Here is a 23077-nt window from a genome sequence, read left to right as displayed (position 1 = left end):
TCAAAAACAGGTATTTAAATTTCTTGCCATATCTTGGGCTTAAAAAAAACTGGATTAAGTTGCTACCAAGTTATGAACTCAAATGAATGTACTATGTAAAGGATGTGTATGCTTAACATTTGTTTCTTAAAATGGCAAATAATTTATACATATATACATCTTTATGTATACATATTTACATATCCATATGTATAAATATATCATATGCATATATATTTTAAAAACATATATATAAGTATGTTTATATATGTGTATATAAATCAAGACTAAAAGAATATTCTATATGTCTATGGTTTGCAAGGGATACACAACAAAATCATCCCGGTATATTTTTCAGAGTATCTTGGCAGGACCCCAAACCAGGCTTAAGGAGAACATCCAGAGGTAAAGATCTGGCTCATGTTTTGGAAAAGCTGTGATGATTCTAGTAATTTATAGTTAAAAAATAAATAAATAAAATAACCACTGCTCTATGGTAGTTCTAAATCTTTTAAAATCCATGCTCTTTTTAGGTAAACAAAAACATTTTACACAGTATTAAAACATTTTAAATAAATTAAACATAAATATCATGGCTAAAAAAGGAAATCCAAGCAATGGTCAGTTTAGAACACGCTGTTCCAAACTACGCAGGCTCCCTGCCCGCAGTGGGGCCCTCCCCTGTAGCTGACCAGCCCGACCCACACAGGCCTGGGTGACAGTGAAGAGGAAATCAGAGCCGGACGGTCTTCACTAAGAGTGCCGTTAGGTAAACACAGAGCGCCTTGCTGTGGTACGTATTACAAGTGGAGGTTTGTGGTTGCCCTACTAGATGTTCCCATGACTACTGCACACAGCGTTCACATATTTTTTAATTGGACAAGTTTAAAATGATAAAATCTGTAAAAATAAAACTGTATTAATGTTCAGATTTCTTGAACAGAGCATAGCCATTTACAAAGTTCTTGTTTTCAATCAGCTATACTGAGGTATAATTTGCATACAATCAGCTGTCTGAGGTATAAGTTACATACAATTAATTTTAAGGATAAATTGGATGAGTTTGGATAAATGTTTGGAGTTGTATAACCACCATGACAATCACAATACAGAATGATTCCACAGCCCCTGAGTGTTCCTCACATCCCTTTGCAGTCAATTCCCCATTCCTGCTCCTCCAAACAGCACAAAACTCATGTGGCCTAGGAAAGCTAAACTTCAGTCCAGCCACCTACTGCCTAAGTGTTTCCACACATCTACATCCTGTAAATTTCATACCATAAATGACTTCCTACAAACTGAAATCTATAGAATACAAAACGTTTAAAGAAAACAACAGTCTCTAAAGGAAGTGATAGTTCTGATCTTTCTAGGTATTGCAAAATAGTCTCCCTCCCTCAGATGGATAGTAAAAACTTACAATGGGGAAAAATACTCTTTTAGGGCTTATTTCAGGTACAACTCAAATCAAGAAATAATACCTCTAAGTATAAAAATCTAATTTAAAACTGCTTTTTAGAAACTTACCTGCTCTATGCGGTGTCTTGTCTGTAGATAAGGGTCGTATCTAGCACGAATAGCTCGCATGGAGGTTGGCTGAAAAAAAAAAAAAGAGAAAAAGATTCTGTTATGCCCACACTAAATTAAAAATAAAAAGTGGTTTCAAAGGGTGTATTAAAAATAAAATTCTCCTGTGCTCCTTTCTTCCTCTCTCAGTCTTCAAAATAATGTCCTGTAGCAGCTGGCTAGTCTCCACCTCACTGTCATGAGGATCTGAACAGCAGGGCATCGTCTTAGATCATATTTATCTTTGTATCAGCACTTATGGAAACAACACAAATTGTTATACTACTCACAGACATAGATGTGCATACATATTCAAAAGAGTTATTTGGTAAAATAACCTTTAAATAAAGGCTTAACAAAAAAGCCTTTATGTTTTTATACAATGGAATATTCTCAACCAAGAAACAACATAGTAATATGTTTTCTAAACTATATTGCCAAATGAAAAAGGCAAGGTGCAAGGTTTTGATACAGTAGCTTATATGTAAAAAAGTAGGATAAAGAATAACTATGTGCTTATATATCCATATAATTTCTTTAAAGGATATACAGGAAAGATAATACTGACTGCTGGGAGTGGAGGGGGCTGGAGCAGAAACGGACAAGTAGGGGACAAGAGGAACAAGGAACCTTTTCATTGAATAATTCCTTTTGTATTTTTAAAAATCTGAACTATGAAAGACAGGTAAAAAATTTAAAAAAACATACTAGTGTGTGTATATATATATATATATATATATATATATATACACACACACACACACACATGTATATGTATATGTGTATATATGTATATGTATATATGAAGAAAGGCACATAGTTAGCTGGCTACTGACCTCTCTGAAGAGGCTGACTGCTTCAAAAGCCTGCTCACTGGTCTCCTCTTTCACTCTTGCCCCCACTCTAATCCTTTGTTACCTTCAAATGATCTTTTAAAAAACTATATTGGATTATATCATTCCTTTAAATCTTTTTTATTATTGTTAATCCTCATTGGAGGATATTTTTTTCCATTGATTCTTTGAGAGAGAGGAAGAAAGGGGGGTGGGGGGAGAGGGGGGGAGAGAGAGAGACAGAGAGAAACATCAATGTGTTTCACCCTCGACTGGGCCAGAATTGAACCTACAACTCAGGTACGTGCCCTTGACCGGGAATTGAACTAGAACCCGAGAACTTCGGTATACAGGCCAAATGCTCTAACCACTAAGCCACGCCAACTAGGGCGATTCCTTTAAATCTTAATGACTTCTCATGTCACCTATAATAAAATCCAAACTCCTTGCCCTGGCTTACAAGTCACTATGATATGTCTCTCCAAACTCTTTCTTCCTCTTACCCTCTATGCTCCAGAACATCCCACCGTCATTCCTAACATGGCTCCTTGTTCTAGCTATTCTCTGCTGGAAATGCTCATTGCTGAAATTCTGGAAAGGCCCCTTGCTGTAATCAGGACTCAGTTAAAACATCACCTGCTCAGAGAATCCCTTCCTAACACCACAGCTAAATTACCACCCAGCGATAACTTACAATTTTACTTCTCTGTGTAGCATTTACTAGTACCTGACATGTTTTTCTTGTGTGTTTCTTTATTGTCTATCTCCCACTATTAGAATGTAAATTCCACAAGACAAGGGACCTTGTCAGTTTTTCCACTGCTGCACACACAGGTAGTACAATGTAGTGGCGAGAAACACAGAATTCAAAGCCTGGCTCTGTCACTGACTCGCAGCGAGTCTTTGAGCCCGTTGTTTAAGGGTTGTGTTTCCTTATCCATAAAGCCAGGATAATGGTAGCATCTACATTCAAAATGCTGCTGGTAAGATTTAAAGTCATAAAATGCTTGTCTGACATATATTAATAATAAATGCTTCCATAAGTATTTCTCCAATGACTAGAAAAATATACGTAGTCAGGATAAAACTACCTTTGTAATCAGGAAAAAATAAAGATTTTAAGACAGCTAGTACTTGTAAAAGCACACACAGGCAAAGTATGATGTAACATTTCCTCGGACAGCCTCACATTACTTTACCTCATATCCAGTATAAGACTGGGTCGAATACTCAAAATCTGAATCAGGTCCACCAGGGCAGTATCTGCCAATAAAACAGAAGAATGAAGATGTCAGATACAAAACGTAGTTCAACAGTCAAGTTCAAATATTGCTGTCTCCATAAAATCAAGATAACAAATTTCACTTTCAAATCCTAAGAGAAAAGTCTACCTTTGCAGTGTCTATAAATAATATTTTCTACTAACAAGTAAACGAGTTGAACATATAAGGGAACAATATTACAATCATTTTCAGAATTCTGCCATCACTATTATTTCAAAGATTTAAGATTTTAGGGGCAAATAACAGGACCTAAGTTTTCCTAACTTTGGGTTGATATTCAGAGTGCTCTCTTAGTAGCTACAGTTAAGAATATCATCACCTATTTAATCTTTCTACTTGGAATCATGCATATTCTTCCACTAATTTTTCCAATTATCTCGATTTTAAAAGTTTAAAGGTTATTTATAAAAATAACTTTATTTTTATACTTTTCTGACCCAAATTCATTTAAAATTTCTGACACTTGGAATTTCCATGTTTCATTTATTGCGCTAACAGAACTGTTTACTGAAATTAACAGAATTTATACTGTTCTGAGTTCTATAACCTATGTATTTTTTATTGCATATTGTAACAAATTAAAATCTTTGTTTCATTTTTAAAACAAAATATCCTATCAATGGTTGCTGTTTCAAAGAACTAACTTATGAATCTATTAAATCAAAGTTTTAAATATTACCAGCATGCACTGGTTAAGGCTCTAGGGGATGTATTAATTGAATTAAAATATATACACACACAACTTATCAAAATCATCATACTTACACACAAATATTTCCTGTAAAGCTAATGTGTGGACATCTGTGGGGTTTGCACATCACAGCTACAACAGCAATCTATAAAATAAAGGTTAATATAAAACTATTATGAAAGAATTGACAGAAAATCCTGGAGCGAGACTGTATCTCAGAAAAAGGGAGCGGAATGGAACCAGAGAGGCACGCGGGCTTCAAAGGTATTGATAATGCTATATTTCTGAAGCTGAGCAGTGGGTACAAGGGTGATCTCTTTTCAATGTTGTTTGAAAATAACACTGATCTCTCTAAAATGCACATATGCACTGTATATACTAGTTTGTTTTAGACTTTACAATAAATTACGTAAAAAATAAGAAATAACTTTTAAAGTCACAGTGATTCTTATTCTCTCTGATTTGTTTTACTAAAATAGCCTAGGAGAAAAAAACGACTTTATGCAATTCTACACAATTACATCTAAAGTCCTTGTGGACACACTAGATCTCAATATTTAGAGCAGAGACAATTAAACTAGGAGCTAGACTTCACAGTGTGTGCAAAATATTCTCAGAGGGGTCTTTCAGAGCCCAAGTTGGGTGAGTGAAGAGAGTAAAGCTTGAGAAAGAAGGGGATGGTAGAAATAGGAGGCTGGTTACATATAGGAGTGGTTACTCAAATAAAGGCACACACTAAGGTGAATGCAAGCCAGGTTTCTTACTGTCAGAGAAGAAAGTTATAAATATGGAAAGGGAGAGAACTAAAATGAACTCTGTGTCCTGGATAGAATTGAAGGTACTATTGTGAACTCATAGTTTTCAACAGACTGATATACAAATAAATATGGAAGCAAATGTGTTATGTATATGTGTGTGCATGTATGTATGTATGCATGCATATATTTTCTTAGCTTGATCCACTGACAGGGTCTGGAAGCAGCAACACCCTAATAGCTTACCTAGCGCTCAGATCTTGGCCTCTAAATGCCCTTCTCTACTAAAAGGAACCAGGACTCCTGAGAGAAAAGGCTGATTCCAGAACCCGGGCAAAGAAAGTATAAGAGGAGCCTGAAACATTTTATTATGACAGAAAGCTAAAAATTGCTCAAAGAATGATGGGAACATTTTTTTTTTTTTTAAAAGACAGAAATCAAGTTGAAAGGGCTCCCACTGGTCAAACCTGGGATAATTTGTGCATCAAAATAAATAATGATTATAAGCCACCTAATAAGAAACCATGAATCCACTCATACAAATCTATAATAAAAGCATAATATGCTAATTAGACCAGACATCCTTCCTTCTGGACAAAGCCCCGGCAGGCGGGGCCAAGGCAGAGGTGGCCACTGCGGTGACGGCAGCAGGGAACAAGGCCCTTGCATGAATTTTGTACATCGGGCCTCTAGTATATGAATAAGTAAATTGGAAGTCTGATGAGGAACAGGAGGATATTTACATAATATTTACAAAAATACTTTACCACACTAAACTTAATTACAAAGTGGAAATGAATAACTCTACAGAGGAGAAGCATGGCAGACATCAATGACAAAACAAAATGAAATTATACCCCCCTGATGGGATGCAGTAATACAAAATCACTTCTGTTAATGCTCCTGCCAAAGACACATGACCTGAATCTAATTATGAAAAAACATCTGATTAAACCAAATTGAGGAACATGCTACAGAATAACTTGTCTGACATCCTCAAGTGTTAAAGTAACGAAATCAAAGAAATACAGCAGTGTCCAGACGGAAGAGACATGACAACTAAATGCAACATGTAATTCTGAACTGGGTCCTGTAGGTCATTCTTGAAACAGCTGGTGAGACATGAATGAGGTCTGAGGATTAGACATCAGTCATGTATCAGTGTTAAATTCCTGACTTGGATGGCTGTATTGCAGCAATGTACAAAAATGTCCTAACTTGTAGGAAATATGCACTAAAGTATTCAAAGGCTTGAGTTTCACAACTTACTCTTAAATGGCTGGGGGAGGGGAGGAATGTTCTTTGTACTGGACTTTTGACTTTTCTGTAAGTTTGTGATTATTTTCATAATAAAAATTATTAAAATTTAAAAAAAAAAAAAATTATTAAAATTTAATGTAAAATATTCAATAATGATCTCTAGAGCAGTGGTTCTCAACCTTGGCTGCACATTAGAATCACCTGGGAATCTTTTTAAAATCCTGATTTCTGGGCCTCATCCTCCGGAAATTCTGTTTCTTTGTTATGGGGTGGGGCCACAACATTAGTAACAAAGAAACAGAATTTCCGGAGGATGAGGCCCAGAAATCATCATTTTAAAAATATTCCCAGGTGATTCTAACGTGCAGCCAAGGTTGAGCTCTGCTCTAGAGAAACATCAAAATACATAAATATTCTGATCTGACTGCAAAACTAATTGTTTCAAACAAATGTTTTTATTTAAAAGGAGACACAACCATATATACCACTGATGAGGCCAACCTGATTTAGCATTGTTTTACCGAGAGCCTCCTCATACACAGGCCACGTTCTAGAGCAGCCGTGGGCAAACTACAGCCCACAGGCCAGATCCGGCCCATTTGAAATGAATAAAACTAAAACAAAAAACAAACAAAAAAAAAAACCGTACCCTTTTATGTAATGATGTTTACTTTGAATTTATATTAGTTCACACAAACACTCCATCCATGCTTTTGTTCCGGTCCTCCGGTCCAGTTTAAGAACCCACTGTGGCCCTCAAGTCAAAAAGTTTGCCCACCCCTGTTCTAGAGCCACACAGAGCGGGCGTGACTGCAGAAATATGAACACACTGCCTCCGTCCTCTAAAATCGTACCTAGCAGAACTGCCTTAGGCATACAGAAATAGGCTATTTCAAAACCACACGCATGTAGAAAACCCTGGGAATGCAGAAAATCCTGGGAATGCCGAAAGGAGGGAATTAATTAGCCCTGACCAGGGGAGTCAGGAAAGCCTTGGGGGGGGGGGGGGGGGCCAAAAACCGTGCTGAGTAAGAGTTAACTGAGCTAACAAGGTATAGGGCCAGGGAAGCAATATGCAGTAGTTTCCAAACATTTTTAAAGCAGCAGAACTCTTGTTTCGTAACGTTTTACTTAAAACCCCAATTTATAAGATTAAAAGCAGTAGCCCTGGATGAAGTAGAGATGAGACCTGCTCCCCCGGCTTCCCTATACTATTCTCCTTAGCAGCGCCTAAAAAACTCTAAGGAATCCTGTAGTTTTGTTGAATACTGCTTAAAATTTACTGATAAAGTAGAAAAAACAATGACTTTGGGGTCAGCCAGAGGTGTAGGTTTGAATCTTTCCTCTGCCTCTTGCTGTGCATTTTCCTATTTTGGAAAATGAAGACAATACTATCTATCCCTCAAAACTGTTTTGAGGATTAAATTAGAAAACATACCGGCACAGTGGCTGGTATGTAACAGGTGGGCAACATGTGGTAGCTATAGTTGTAATAGTGACACTAAGAATAACAACGAACATGGTGTTCTAAGCAAACCAAGCAGACAAAAATCCTTAAATACAAACTCAAAATGGATCACTGACCTAAACGTAAAATGCAAAACTATGAAACTTTTTGAAGATAACTAGGTGACCTTCAGTTTTGCCATGAGTTTTTACATACAACATCAAAAGCACAATCCATGAAAGAAAAATTGGTAAGTTGAACTACATTAAAATTTGAAAGTCCTGCTCTGAGAAAGATTAAGAGAATGAAAAGACAAGCCACAGACTAGAAGAAAACATTTGTTAAACACCTCTCCGATAAGAGACGTGTTCCTTAAATAGACAAAGAACTCTTACAACTTCACAATAAAAAAACCAAATAACCCTTTTAGGAATAGGGCAAAAGATCTGAACAGACACCCCAACAAAGGCGACATGCAGATAGCAAATAAGTATATGAAAAGATATTCAACATCGGATGGCATTCAGGAATTGCAAATTGAAACAACAATGAGGCACCACTGCACACACATATTAGAAAGGCCCAAATCCCAAACACTGACTGCTGGCAGGCATGTGGATCAACAGGAAGTCTTGTTCACTGTTGATGAAAAATGCAAAATGGTACAGCCACTTTGGAAGACAGTTTGACAGTTTCTTACGAAGCTAAACATAGTCTTACCACGTGATCCAGTAATCATAAATGAATTGAAAACTTAGGAGTACACAAAAACCTTCACACAGATGTTTACAGCTTTGTTCACAATTGCCAAAAACTGGAAGCAACCGAGATGCCCTTCAATAAGTGAATGGATAAATAAACTGTGGTACATCCAGTGGAATATTATTAAGCACGAAAACAAATGAACTATCAAGCCACTGAAAAGACAACCTTATATGCATCTTGCTAAATGAAAGAAGCCAATCTGAAAAGGCCACAGACTGATTCCAACTAGATGACATTCTGGAAAGGGCAAAGGTATGGAGACAGTAAATAGATCAGTGGTTGCCAGAGGTTTGGAGCTAAGGAAAGGATAAACAGGGGAGTTTTAAGGCAGTGAAACTATGCTATATGATCCAGCTAATAGTGAATACATGACATTACACATTTGGTAAAAACCCATGTACAACACTTTGAGGGACCCTAATGTAAAAACTGTAAGCTTCAATTAATAATAGTGTGAAAAGAACTTGTTGGAGAAAGTCGCACTAATAAAATCCACTGGATTGAGAAGGCAAATCATTCCATGGCAGTGAAAGGACGGTCAACGAATGATGTTTTCAAAGAAATAAATACACAAATTTTGTTTTGGATTCAGGAAATCACTGAAAGGGACAAGAAATAATTGTCTTTAGTTAAAAGCCATGTTATTTTGAATACAAATACAGTTAATTTGATAAAGAACAGCATAACTCTCAGCATTATGAGGTATATTTTCAACTAACTTAATGTTCTTTAATGTTCCCCCATTTATAAAACATGTTTTAATTGTGAAATTGATGTATTTTACAAAATGTGTTTTGAAAGCATAGTTCTATAAAGATGATGCACAAGTGTTGAAGACGGTCTAAATATGATTTATTTTTATTAATATAGTTAAGTTTGAAAAAATTAAACATTTGAATTTTGTTACAGTGGAAAAAAAAATGAATTGTAACAAATGCTCCAAACCAATGCCAGGTATTCATAATAGGGCAACCTGGGGAGAAGGGAAAGGAAGTATATGAAAACTCTGAACTTTCTGTTCAATTTTTCTGTAACCTGAAGACTGCTCTCTAAAAAATACACACACACAAAAAGCAAAGAACCACCAGAGTAACAGCAGAAATAAAAGCATGGAGGTCAGGATGCAGAGCACATAGAAATCAGCTGTGTACTTCTGATATTTTTAATAGATTACTCTGGTGACATTGCAGAATACATCTGGTGCAGGCAAGACAAAGTAGACAGGTTAAGAAATGACTGAAATAATCTAAACAAGAAATAAAACATTCCTACCAGCGGTGATAGGAATGAACAATGCATTTCATTCCTGGGGAGAAGGGAAAGGAAGCAGATGAAACTGAGTGAAGCGGGGCACTAGAAACTAAGATGGACAAGAAAGATGGATGAGCACATACATCTGAGGTTAGTTTGGGTTATGATACACTTGAGGGTCAACATGGAGTCAAAGGAGATGTCTAACAGGCCATCTGAAATGAGCCTGAAGCTTGGGAGAGGTTGGAGCAGGGAGTAAGTAGTATATGGCTATACTTAAAATGTGAATGAATGAGATCACCAAAGAAAGCAAGTACAGCATAAATACAGTGGGCCTAGGACCACAGGAAACATCAATTTTTAGAGGCAAGCAGAACAAGAGTAGCCCTCAAAGAAATAAAAGAAATGATCAGAGGAGCAGATAGAATGGTGTCATAAAGCCAAGTATATCAGGTTGAAAGGTTGCTCAATCTTTGTCTTCCACAGTGTCAAGCTCATAAACCATGGCAAAACCAAAAATTCAAGACTTATCTATAAAGCATATTATTGGGGATAAGGAAGTAATACTAAGAAATCCGCTAAGAGTTAAAAGTGGTTGCCCTTGGGGGAAAGAGGAAAAAGTGAGAGATTTGGAAATACTGGTTTTTCTTAAAGAGCCTTTACCTAGACACAAACAAACAAAACAAAAACACTTAAGTACAAGGGAGAAGAGACCAGGATTGGTGTACATTTCATGTAGAAGTTTTGGGGTTTAATTAGCCATACATGTAATATAATCCAGGATATACAGCCACCAAAGAAGCCAATGCAAGTTTCAATTACTAGAAATATAATATCCTCATTCAAATAACAGACTGAACTTCTTTTTTTGTTAATCCTCACCGGAGGGTATTTTTCCATTGATTTTAGAGAGAGTGGAAGGGACTGGGAGAGACAGAGAGAGAAACCTCAACTGGTTGCTTCCGGCAGCTGGGGCCGAGAATTGAGTCTGCCTGCAATCGAGGTACATTCCGCCACTGGAATCGAACCAGTGACCTTCAGTCCTCAGGCCAATGCTCTACCCACTGAGCCACACCAGGTAGGGCCATACTGAACTTCTTAGATTACATTAGGAACAGAGAATTCAATTTGGGTACCATATTTTAAGAGGGTCCAAATCCTATCTCCCCCACCCATCCTTTTTATCCTAGAGCTCCTACCCTAATTCAGGCTCTTAACACCTCACACCTAGGTAAAGCCAAGAGTATCTTAACAAGTTTGTTTTGTTTTTCGTTCGTTTGTTTTTCTCCAAACTACCCTACATCTTGTATCCAAAGTAACTTTCTGAAAATTTATTTTGTTCATATCACTCCCTTTCTCAAAAACGTTAAACAGTTTCCTATTGTCCAATTTCTCTGTGGGACATTTAAGAACTTTTACAAGCTGATCCCAAACTAACTTTGTAATCCAATGTCCTGAGGCTTTCCCAAACGAACGATCAATTCCCCCGCAGTCTGGCGTCCTCACCGTTCCCTGCACACACTTCTATCATCTCTATCTCTGCACCTCAGTTCCCTGTGCCCTTGTTCCCATTCTGTTCGAGCCTGCTCCTTCTGCTTATATGAGCATCGTTTATGTCAAGCAAGCGCCACACATTTTTTTAAAATATATTTTTACTGATTTTAGAGAGGAAGGGAGAGGGAGAGAGAGATAGAAACATCAGTGATAAGAGGGAATCATTGGCTGGCTGCCTCCTGCAAGCCCCTTACTGGGGATCAAGCCCACAACCCTGGCATGTGCCCTTGACCGAAATCAAACCTGGGACCCTTTAGTGCACAGGCCGACGCTCTATCCACTGAGCCCAACCAGCTAGGGCTAAGCTCCACACTTTCTACTCGGCTTTCTTAGTCCCTTTTACTGCAAGGATGTCTCTGTCTGTCTTCTGGACTCCCACTGCATTTCCTACTGTGTCAATCTCTTCAGAGTCACCATGTATAGCATGACTGCACCATTAATTACCTTTTAAAATTACCTTTTATAAATATCAATTATTTTGAGAGCCATAAGCTTAATATGGAGGCCAACAATATCTATCATACTGTGAAAATCACCAAGCCTCGATCTATACCTTTAAAGACACCAAAACATCATTTACTCTTTTAAGCCCAGTGAATTCTTTCCCTTTCAAGGCCCTCCTAGCATTCTGTACTCATGTTCCACTCCACATATATCATAATACACAGGTTATATCAGTTTAAATTCCCCATCTCTACCTCACTACCTGGGCATTACATAGAGGCAGGAATTTCTGGCAGGACAGATACACAATCAGTATTACGTGAATTGAAGTACTCACCCCACTGGCAGTTCTGATGGGTTTTGCCTTTAACTTGGGGACCAAAACCTTTCGATACTGTGGTGGGACTGCGGCAATGATATCCACCAGGCGAGGCTGTGCTGAAAGGCCGTATTTGGCAGCTGTCTTGGTTTTCACCCTGAAAGTAAAACATCTAGCATTATCAAGATCACAGCATTTCAAAGAAACGCTACCAAAAGAAATGACCTGTAAATAATATCATCAACTCCTCCTCTACCCTTTCATCAGATGACAGCAGTGGCTTTAACGGCTGTAAAATCAGGGGCCCGGGACAGTGACACCATGTAAGTCTCATTCAAATGGTGCTCCAGCTTCAAAGGGTTCCGTCTTTTCTCAGCCTCGGCACTGCTGCATTTGGAATCAGATTAATTCTGTCGTGGGGTGTGTAGCAGCATCATTAGCCTCTACTCACTAGCACTCCTCTTCCTGTTGTAACAACCAAAAATGTCTCCAGATATTGCCAGATGTCCACTGGGAGGAGTGAGGGGAACCACACCTGGCTGCAAACCACTGTCTTAGATCAAACAAACAAAAAAACAAAAGAAAGCTACACAAAAGTATACAAAGGATTGTATACATAAAAACAGAACATAAAACATACAGACTTTTACAATTATAAGGCAATCACTTGCATAACCACACTTTAAGAAATAGAATATAAGAACTTCAGAATACCCGTTTGCCCCTTCCCAATTAATACCCTACACTCACCCTCAGGAGTAACTTTATCCCAACTAATAATCCCTTACTCATCTCTATAATTTTACCAACTTTTCTTTTTCCAATAGTCAAACCCTAACAGTCACGTTAACTTCTAATTTTAAACCCACCTAGAAATATTGAGGTGTTTGCATCATTTTCTACAAATGTTAACTGAGTGCATGGAATGTCCAAAGACTACAGAAGTACTTGGTATGTCAGGAGGTATAAGGCATAGTCATTTCATGCTCTATGTTTGCAGATAGGCATGAACAAAAATAAATGTGTGTGATAAAACACACACACACACACACACACACACACACACACACAACAATGAGTACTTCCAGCATTCAAGAGAGTAACTCAATGTATGCTGGGGAGATATTCAGAGAAAATGGGCCCAGAGAAAAGAACAGACTTCAGACATGCAGTGAAAACAGAAAGATGACACCGAGAGCAAATAGGATGGCTTATTCAGTGGTTCTCAATCTTCTGGCCCTTTAAATACAATTCATGCTGTGACCCAACCATAAAATTATTTTCGTTGCTACTTCATAACTGTAATGTTGCTACTGTTATGAATCATAATGTAAATATCATAATGTAAGGATGGTCTTAGGCGACCCCTGTGAAAGGGTCGTTCGACCGCCAAAGGGGTCGCGACCCACAGGTTGAGAATCGCTGGCTTATGTGAAGACGCAAAAACAAATATACACATATTTTAAGAAATATGGGTAGACCAACTTAATAGAAAGCAAAAGGTTATCAATGTAAAAGTGCAGAAATTTAAAAAGCTGGAAAAGTGGGTTGAAGCCAGACCGAGTGGCCTTACATAATGGGCTGAGGAATCTGTATTTAATTCCATAAGCAACTGGGGACATGAGATGAGACCCTAATTGGGCCCAAGGAAAATGATTCAAAGGTAACACTAGTTTCACTAGTGGGTGAAGGTTAACACAACTAATCAAAGACGACATCTGAGTAGGAACTGATTTTAAGGAGAAGCTAGCTTTAGCTTCAGATGTCTAAATAAAAGAGAATGATAAAAATTTATAGTAAGTAGAAATGCTCACTAGAAATAAAAGAGTTGTATAATTGGTAGTATAGCCAACAAGGACAGAAAAAAACCTGCCAAAGACATGGTAGAAAAAAGATTAAAATGTAATGTCTTGCCCTGGCTGGTGTGGCTCAGTTGGTTGGAGCATTGTCCCATACACTGAAAGACTGAGGTTTTGAGTCCCAGTCAGGGTACATACCTAGGTTGTGGGTTCAGTCCCTGGTTGGGGCTCATGCAAGAGGCAACCTTTCCATATTTCTTTCTCTCTCCTCCTTCCTCTCTCTAAAATCAATAAACATGTCCTTAGGTAAGGATCATAGATAAGTTAAATAAATAAATAAAATGTCTTCCTAGTCAAAAAAGGATAGTTATTCCTTTAGCAAATGTTTATTAAATAAGCACAATGTTCCAAGGAAGGGGTAAAACATTACAGTATCTCAACTAACAGAGAATAGGATCTTAAGAAAGGTCATGCATTTGGTGAGAAAGAACCCATATTTCCACATCCCAGCTCTGCCAATCACAGCCATTTATTTTTAGACAAATTATTGAACTTTTCTGTATCAGATTACCCATCTATCAAATGATGTAAGTACTTACCTCATACAGTTTCTGAAAGGATCAACTGAGCTAATATATACAATGCACTACTAACACTGACTGGGACATAGTTAAGTGCCCAATAAATGTTAGAAGTTATTAGTATTATTAGCTATGAGACAATTTTGCCATGAGTAGCTGGGCAGGGCAGAAAAGCTAAATTCTCGAGTAAAAAATAAAGCATGAGATAGGAAACAAGTAGAATTTGATAATTTCATAAGAGATCTGTTACCTGAGAGTAATAGATCTCTTATGAAACCTTTTTTATAGATCCACTTACTTATTTAGATCGATGTCTTTTCCCTGTTCGTGGGCTTCAATTAGTTGTTTAATAACATCTCCTATGGTCAGCATCATTAGCTCAGCAGGGCTGAGGTCTCCTGGAAAGATAATATTTAACAATGTAAAAAAATCCTATTATTCAGTAAAGGTGTTTTTATGTATTATCCCTTTTCCTTCCAAAATTATTCCAGCCATGCCAAATAAATAGCTCAAGTTAACAAGCACTAAACCTCTGTTTACAGGATGATCATATCTTTGGTATCTCTATTTTAAAACAAATCTGGCTTCGCCTATATATGGGAAGAGCTTGCTTTAGAAGCTCATACACCATGAGAATGACAGCAACAAACACGAGGAGAAAGAACCTAATTGCCCAGGAAAGGACCAAAGTAATTAAAATAACTTCCCTTTATCTCCAGATTTGTAATTCTATTTACATGTCTTATTTCATCTGATTCTCAGAACACAGTGAGATAGAACAGGAATATTTGCCTGTCCCATGAAAATGCTATCAAGGGGTGAAGTTAAACGCAAACCTAGGTATCCTGCAGAAAGTAGAATTTACTTTGTAACAGAAAAGTCGTGGGTTTATACTAAGGATCTTAATGCATCTCTAAGATTTAGTCTGTCCACCATCATCACCCTCTCATGGCAACTGAGGCTTCCCTTCTCATCTAAAAGGCAACAGCGGAAGCTGACATGTTCTTACATGACGCCATCCCTGCAACTACAGTTGACCAGCACCTACCCACGTCAGGCCAATGTGAGCTCTTCCCCTCAAGGCAAAAACACACAATCTCTCCAATGATAAAAACTATGAGCTTGCAGCTTGGGAGCTGTTAGCAACCATGCTTCCTGTTCACACAGAAAGCTGGCGTTCCATGATAATAAAGTCACCAGGAAGGAGCATAGAAAGCCCGCAGGTATAGAGCCCTTTCATTTATTTTATCTCCTCTGAAACCTCACAATACTGTAAGGTAAGTATCGTTAGCTCACTTTACAGATGTGAAAAATTAAGGCAAGCTAAGATGCGAATGTAAATGGCAGAGTTAAGTCAAATCCAGGTCTTTTCTCAACAACATCCATGTTTTTTTCACTGTAACAAGCTGCCTCTAATTTAATGAGGCAAGGCTAACATGAACAAAACAATCTGCAACGGGAAAAAGTCCATCTAAAATCAAAGGCTAAATGCTTTCCAAACCTGTAACTCAGCACTTCAGAGTTCTAGAAAGGCACCTCATTTGCTGTGTAACAGAGGGAGGGCTGGTGGTGGAGGTAAAGGAAGGGGGAGAGGATGGAAAGGGAGAGCTCTTTCTCCATTTCAACCAAAGCAGCTCAGCTTTCACCTGTTTAATGCTAAGTTTCTGCATAAGAATTTGGAGGAAAAAGGAGGATTCAGGTGATAAAAATAGATAAAGATTGGAAACCCACCTGTATAGCCCTTGAGTGTATCAAGAATTAGCTGAAGAAATAAATTAGGAAGAAAAGGCTTCATGGAGGAAAGGGCACAGGGGTCTTTAATGAAAGAGCAGGATTTGGACAAGCAAAACAGATGGCAATCCAGAAGGAACAATGTTAGGAGGAGGAATTCCCTATCCTTGTATGAAGGAACATTGTCTAACCAGAACACAGGCTTTCTGATGGAGTAAGGTGTACCCTACTAGATTATAGGGCGCATTAGCTACTAGGCAAAGACATTTAAATGGAGTGCAATAGATAATGGAGAATTATATAGTCTCAAGTTTGGGCGTAAAAATATGAAAGTAGTGTTTAAAGAAAGTAAGTTTACAAAAGAAAATGAGGATACAAAAAGTGACTCAGACGGTGAAAATACATAAAATCTGGGTAACATGGGGTGGAGCAGAGGTGGGCTAGAGTGAGGAAAAAAAGGGGACATATGTAATACTTTCAACTATACACACACACACATACACTTTTAATCTGGGTACTAGGTGCAAGGCTCTTAAAAGGCAACATTGTAAAAAAAAAAAAAATAGAGAAAGAAAAAGAAAAACACAACACCCTCAAGATTTACAGTAAAAAACTTGGATGACAGCCTCCCTCCGCAGCTCTCAACCCCTACTGGCTGTGTGATAATGAGAAGATCAATAACTTCTAAGCTCCATTCCCTTACCTGCAAAATTGGGATAATACTAGTACATACACATCTCACAAGACCACTGTAAGGATTAACTGAAATAATGTCTACAAAAGCCAAAGTACTATTCAAAAGTAGCTATTGATTAAGGTTGAGTTAAAAGGATGGTGGCCAGAATGATAAGGAATAAACTATTTCAAGAGGCATTTCTAAGAGCTGATAGGGTTTGGTGACAGATGAAGTTAAAGCTGCCCGTCTGACAGATTAAGGGACAACTTAGAGGAAGAAGATGACTAATTTGGGTTATGTAGGGCTGGATGCCAGACAACTGAAGGTAACCTGGACACCTGTTGCTCCAAAAAACTGCAGCTGATGTCAAGTAGCATAGTAACTAAAAACTGATTTTTAAAAAATGATTTTGGGTTCATAGAGACAGTCTGACCCACCAGTTCTAGTTCCTACGAATAATTTTGGGCTGGAAAGTCAGTTAACTCTTTGAATCGCTGCTTCGTTTGTGAAATGGGAGTGGTTACCAACTTCAAAAACGATTAGCAAAAAGCTCAATAAAAGGTAGTTATTATCATAAAACCTGTGAGAACATACTTGAAATCTGATCCCATCCAGTGGAGAAACTAAAGATGGAATTGCTCCATGCTAACTCGGGAGGCAATAATACACATGGACATAACTGTCCCACGGATTCCAAGGAGAATTCGGGGATGTTTTTAACTTACGGCTTGAAAAAGAAATCTAGAAGGAAAAAAGAAGAAAAAAACCCAACACGTGCAACGTGTCCTTTAAAGCCCTCAACAATTAAGGAATCCGAGCACGAGTTAAATCGACCGACCACGTTAACTACTTAGAAAAGACACCTTGAAATAAAGTTTTTCCTGCCTTTTATGCAAAAGCCACCAACTGGCTGCCGAAGAGGGAGGGAGGGAGAGGAGGGAGGGTTAAAGGAGCACAATAGGTAAAGCGGAAAGGGAGGGGCGGGCGCCGACAGAAAGACCGACCCCGGGGGGAGGACTCCGGGGTCCGGCAGCGGGTTCCCGCGGGGAAGACCGGGCCCAGCATCTGACCGCGAAGGGGTCCGCCCTTCCCCGCCGCCTCCGCACCCTCGCCCCGGCCGCACCTTTCCGCTTCTGCCTCATCGCTCCGCCGTCGCCGCTGCAGCCTCCACGCTAATGTGGCTACTAGCTCGGAGCTCGGGGAAAGTTGACAGCCACAAAGCAGCCCCGCCTGTCGTAAAATGAAAGTCAATATATCGTAAAGCTGTTCCCAGACGGCGGTGCGCGCCAAGCCGGCCCCGCCCCTCGCGGAGCGCCTAGCGGAGCCGGGGAGGCGGGAAGCTGTGGCCCTGATGCTTGGGCATAAAAAGCTGGACTTGGGAAAGACTAACCAAAACCAAAACCAAAACCAAAACCAAAACCAAAACCAAAAATAATAATAATAATAATTCAATAAAAGCTGGACTTGGGAAAGACAAACCAAAACCAAAACCAATAATAATAATAATAATAATAATAATTCAATAAAAGCTGGACTTGGGAAAGACTAACCAAAACCAAAAATAATAATAATAATAATAATTCAATAAAAGCTGGACTTGGGAAAGACAAACCAAAACCAAAAATAATAATAATAATAATGATAATAATGAATCAATAATAGCTGGACTTGGGAAAGACTAACCAAAACCAAAAATAATAATAATAATAATAATAATAATAATAATTCAATAAAAGCTGGACTTGGGAAAGACAAACCAAAACCAAAAATAATAATAATAATAATGATAATAATGAATCAATAATAGCTGGACTTGAGAAAGACAAACCAAAACCAATAATAATAATAATAAATCAATAAAAGCTGGACTTGAGAAAGACAAACCAAAACCAATAATAATAATAATAATAAATCAATAAAAGCTGGGCTTGAGAAAGACAAACCAAAACCAATAATAATAATAATGATAATAAATCAATAAAAGCTGGACTTGGGTGGTGCAGAGACAGGATGAAGCTTATGCATAGAGGCTGCACCAGGAAGCCTAAAGGAGAGTGTGGATGTACTAGTAGGCGGCCTCTAAATAAGGGTCTGGAGGCTGGGCGGGCACATAGCATTGATAACCATCATGAACACTATGGAGGTGTCTCCAGAAAATGCACGCATGCAGTGTTTGTAGTCTGAGATAAGTTTTCCTGAAACCCATCCATGATCTCCTTTATTCATGAACCAGAATGTAAGAATCTCTCTCCTTAACATACAGAGAGGAACGTGCGCTGTTTCCAGTTCCTTCCCACCAGAAGTGAGGTAACCCACCTTGTCAAGTTCTGTGACTCCCCATCAGGTCAGTTGAGGAGTATTATCTGTCCTTATTGTCATCCTGGTACCAACGGACAGAGTGAGCTCCTGGAGAAGTCTTTCATGATGGGACTCTCCATGCTTTCTCGGTTTTTCTTCGTGTTTTGTTTTTTCCCCCAGTCTCTTTGGTGGATTCCTCTACTTCACCTCAAAATATTGGCGCACCAGTGCCAGGGGCCACTTCTTAGCCTTCTCTCTCACAAAGTGATCCCCAGAGCACCATAGCTTTAAATACCATCTTCTTCCAGCAGCTGGAAGTCCAGTCCCAGCTTCTTCTCTGACATCCTATTAGTACCTGGTGTCTAAAATGCATCTCAAACCTAACATGCCTGAAACAGAATTCTATTTTACTCCAAATCTGCTTTCTCTATGCTTCCTTATGAGAACTTAGAAGAACTTTAATATCATAATTTGTGGATCAACATTTGTATTTCTGCAGTTTGCACTCTGAGGCTGCTCGCAGAGCACGACTCTGCTCCCTGGACTTGGGAACTGCCTGCAGAAAGAACAGTCCATGCTGTTTGACTTCTGTTGATGAGTAACCCAAACGCTTTTGTTCTACAAGCCTGATGTTAATAAATGCCTAATCATGGGTTACCCACTGTACTTTTTTTAAAAGTATATTTTTATTGATATCAGAGAGGAAGAAAGAGATAGAAGCATCAATGATGAGAAAGAGTCATTGATCAGCTGCCTCCTGCGCTCCCCACACTGGGGATCAAGTCTGCAACTTGGGCATGTGCCCTGACTGGGAATAGAACAGTGACCTCCTGGTTCATAGGTCAACACTCCATCACTGGGCCTTGTAGCACAGCCCCACCTGCTGACCATTGAGTAAGCTGATGGTTAAAAAGTCCAGCTGTCCCCACCAATCCGAAAATGAATAATGCAAGTTTGTTGCCTTGTTTCCCCTAGCAACCCATCTCTTCGATCATTAGCTCCTTTCAACATGTGCCTTTAAAATCCTAAACGTATCCCCTCCATTTTGTAAGATGTCTTCAGTTCATACCAGGGGTTACATCCCTGACTTGCAAATCATATATGAATAAAACTCTTTTAAATTTCTTTTGGAATTATCATGGGCCCAATATGGCATCACTTTTGCCCAAGCCCATGACACCAAACCAAGATTTAATGCCTGACCTAATTGCTGTTTCAACTTTTCCTATAAATATAGTCTTAATCAACTAGTCTGGAATATTCTTGTCAAGCACCAGTAAGGTAATCTATTACATGGGCACTCTCCATCCCCCATAGAAAGAAGAGGCAATCTGCATAATAAAAACCTTGCCAGCTTTACATTCCAGAATGAAAATTAAGAACAGCCCTGGCCAAGTCACTCAATTGGTTGAAGCATTTTCCTGATCGGCCAATGTTGCTGGTCTGACCCCTGGTCAGGGCACAGACAAGAATCAACCAGTGGGTGCATAAATGAATGGAACAACAAATCCATGTCTCTCTCTCTCTCTCTCTCTCTCTCTCTCTCTCTCTCTCTCTCCAATAAATAATAATTCAAACACAAAACAACCTTGCCATTCCCTTCCCCCCAATTGTAGAGGTCCTGGTCTAAAAATAATATTTGTTGTTAATAGCCCTCTTTCCCTACCCTTCTTCTTATAAAAACCTTCCATTTTGTACAACTCCTGTGAGAGTCCTTCTAATTCAGCGGTTCTCAACCTGTGGGTCGCGACCCCTTTGGCGGTCGAACGACCCTTTCCCAGGGGTCGCCTAAGACCATCCTGCATATCAGATATTTACATGACGATTCATAACAGTAGCCACATTACAGTGATGAAGTAGCAACGAAAATAATTTTATGGTTGGGTCACAACATGAGGAACTGTATTTAAAGGGCCAGAAGGTTGAGAACCACTGTTGAGAAGCTGCTTGATTCATGAATCACTTAATAAAGCCAATTAGATAAAATTTGCTTGGTTGAATTTTGTTTTTTAACATCATCTACCACATCACTCTTTTACTTCACACAGGAGAAAAAGGGGGGTGGGTAGTATGGCTGTAAATTTTAAATAGGGGTTAGGGCAAGCCTTATCAAGACTGTGATATTTGAGCTAATCCTTGATATGCAGATATCTAGGGGAAGAGTTTCAGGTGGAAGGAACATTTAGCACAGCAGTCCTACAGTAAGAGGGCTTCTGGTGTGCTCAGTTAAAGAAAGGAGGCCAGTGTCAAAGGAGCAGTGAGTGGAGGAAAGTGTGCTAGAGGTAAGGAAGAGTGCAGATAGGGAATAGGTAAAATGGAGTCACATTAACCAAGCTGCTAACATTATTCACATTATGAAGGTTGAGGCATGAGGAAAGACTCCACCCTTGTTCTAACTTGCCTGGGAACTTAAACTTTTTTGAACCTTTTAGTCCTGCATCAATGCCTAGATATACATCAAGACCTCCTCGTAACCCTCTAATTACCCCCTGAAGGACTCATGTGTCCAGGCCATCTGATTGCTCTACTGAAGGACTTTCATATATAGCCACCTGACATCCGTTATCCAGACCACGGGATGTGACCAGACCTCCAGGCGCCCATCTTCCAGACCACCTGGCATCCATCATCCTGATTACCTGATGTCTGACTCATAACTGACCTGGACCAATCCTGGGCTAAGATTGCAGGACCAACAATACTAAACAATGTACTTTTTGCTATAAGAACTTTTAACTTTTCTTTGGATTTTTTTATCCTCTTTTGTTTGTTTGTTGATGATGTTGCTTTGCCTAGCTGTGTTTCTAGCTTGCAAACTTTAAGACCCTTGAATAAATCTCTATTATTTATTTATTGCAAAGCCTCAGACTTTCTGAGTTCGTTTAATAGAGGTCAGAGAAGTGATGGGATGGGGTGGGGTGGAGCAAGTGCAGTTTGTATAAGGCCTTGTATGCCATTGCAAAACCTTTGGCTTTTACTCAGGTGACATGAGGAACGATTGGAGTTTTTAGCAGAGATATGGTATGATTTATAATTTAAAGTATCTATTTGCTGTGTTGAGAATAGACTGTGGTGAAAGGGTATGGTAGAGCCTGGGAGGTCAGCTAGATTGCTATTATCATACCCATGCAGGTGATCCCCAAACCTTGATGAACATTAGAATCACCTGGAGAGTAGTGGCAACTCCCAGTGCTCAGGCCATATTCCATACCAATTAAATCAAAATGTCAAGGGTGAGAGCCAGCCATCAGTATTTTTTAAAGATCCTTGGTTGATTCCAGTGTGCAGCAAACTTTGGGAACCACCTAGCCAGACCAGAGGTGATTATGATTTGAATCATTATAGTAAGTAGTGAAGGTGGTGAGAAGTATTCAGATTCTGAATATATTTTGAAGATTTCAACAAGACTTCCTGGCAGATCAGATGTGGGATACGAGAGAAAGACACACATCAACATTAAGGATGACACCAAAGCTTTTGGACCAAGGGACTGGAACCATGTTGCTGTTGGCTGAAATGATGAGGGGATGATGAGGGGCCAGTGTGTTTGGACATGTGTTTGGGAGCCTAGTGAGAAGTAAGACATGAAAAAGGTTGGAGCTGGAGATACCAGTTGAGAGTCAGAGGTGAAGTTTAAACCTATAAAACAGGGTGAATGTGGAAAAAAAGAAGAGACCAAGGATGAAGCTTTGGGGCAATCTATTATTATTAGATGGAGGAGAAGAGGAGTAACCAGCAGAGAAGGCTGAGGAGGCGCCTCCGGGGAGGTGGGAAGAAAACTGTAAGTGTGTGGTAACCTGGAAGCCAAGTGAAGAAACTGTCTTAAGGAGGAGGGAGGGATCCAC

The 23077-nt window shown here is 39.0% G+C and overlaps 1 protein-coding gene across 1 annotated transcript in view; it reads right to left on the bottom strand.

Annotated features, from left to right (window-relative positions):
- The window catches only part of ELP3 (elongator acetyltransferase complex subunit 3), a 93948-nt gene extending 75816 nt beyond the window's left edge, over positions 1-18132 (bottom strand). The window contains exons 1-6 of the mRNA XM_081092872.1: positions 18058-18132; positions 14826-14925; positions 12166-12304; positions 4427-4497; positions 3578-3641; positions 1507-1575 (exon numbers count right to left, since the gene is read on the bottom strand). Coding sequence (XP_080948998.1) covers positions 1507-1575; positions 3578-3641; positions 4427-4497; positions 12166-12304; positions 14826-14925; positions 18058-18076 — 462 coding nt within the window. The 5' untranslated portion in view covers positions 18077-18132. The remainder of the gene's footprint in view (positions 1-1506; positions 1576-3577; positions 3642-4426; positions 4498-12165; positions 12305-14825; positions 14926-18057) is intronic.
- Between the last annotated feature and the right edge of the window lie 4945 nt (positions 18133-23077).

This window comes from Myotis nattereri, assembly GCF_964212035.1.
Source record: "Myotis nattereri genome assembly, chromosome: 5".
Classification (NCBI taxonomy): domain Eukaryota; kingdom Metazoa; phylum Chordata; class Mammalia; order Chiroptera; family Vespertilionidae; genus Myotis; species Myotis nattereri.
Note: the sequence above shows the minus strand (reverse complement) of the source record. Positions and strands in the feature narration are given on the sequence as shown.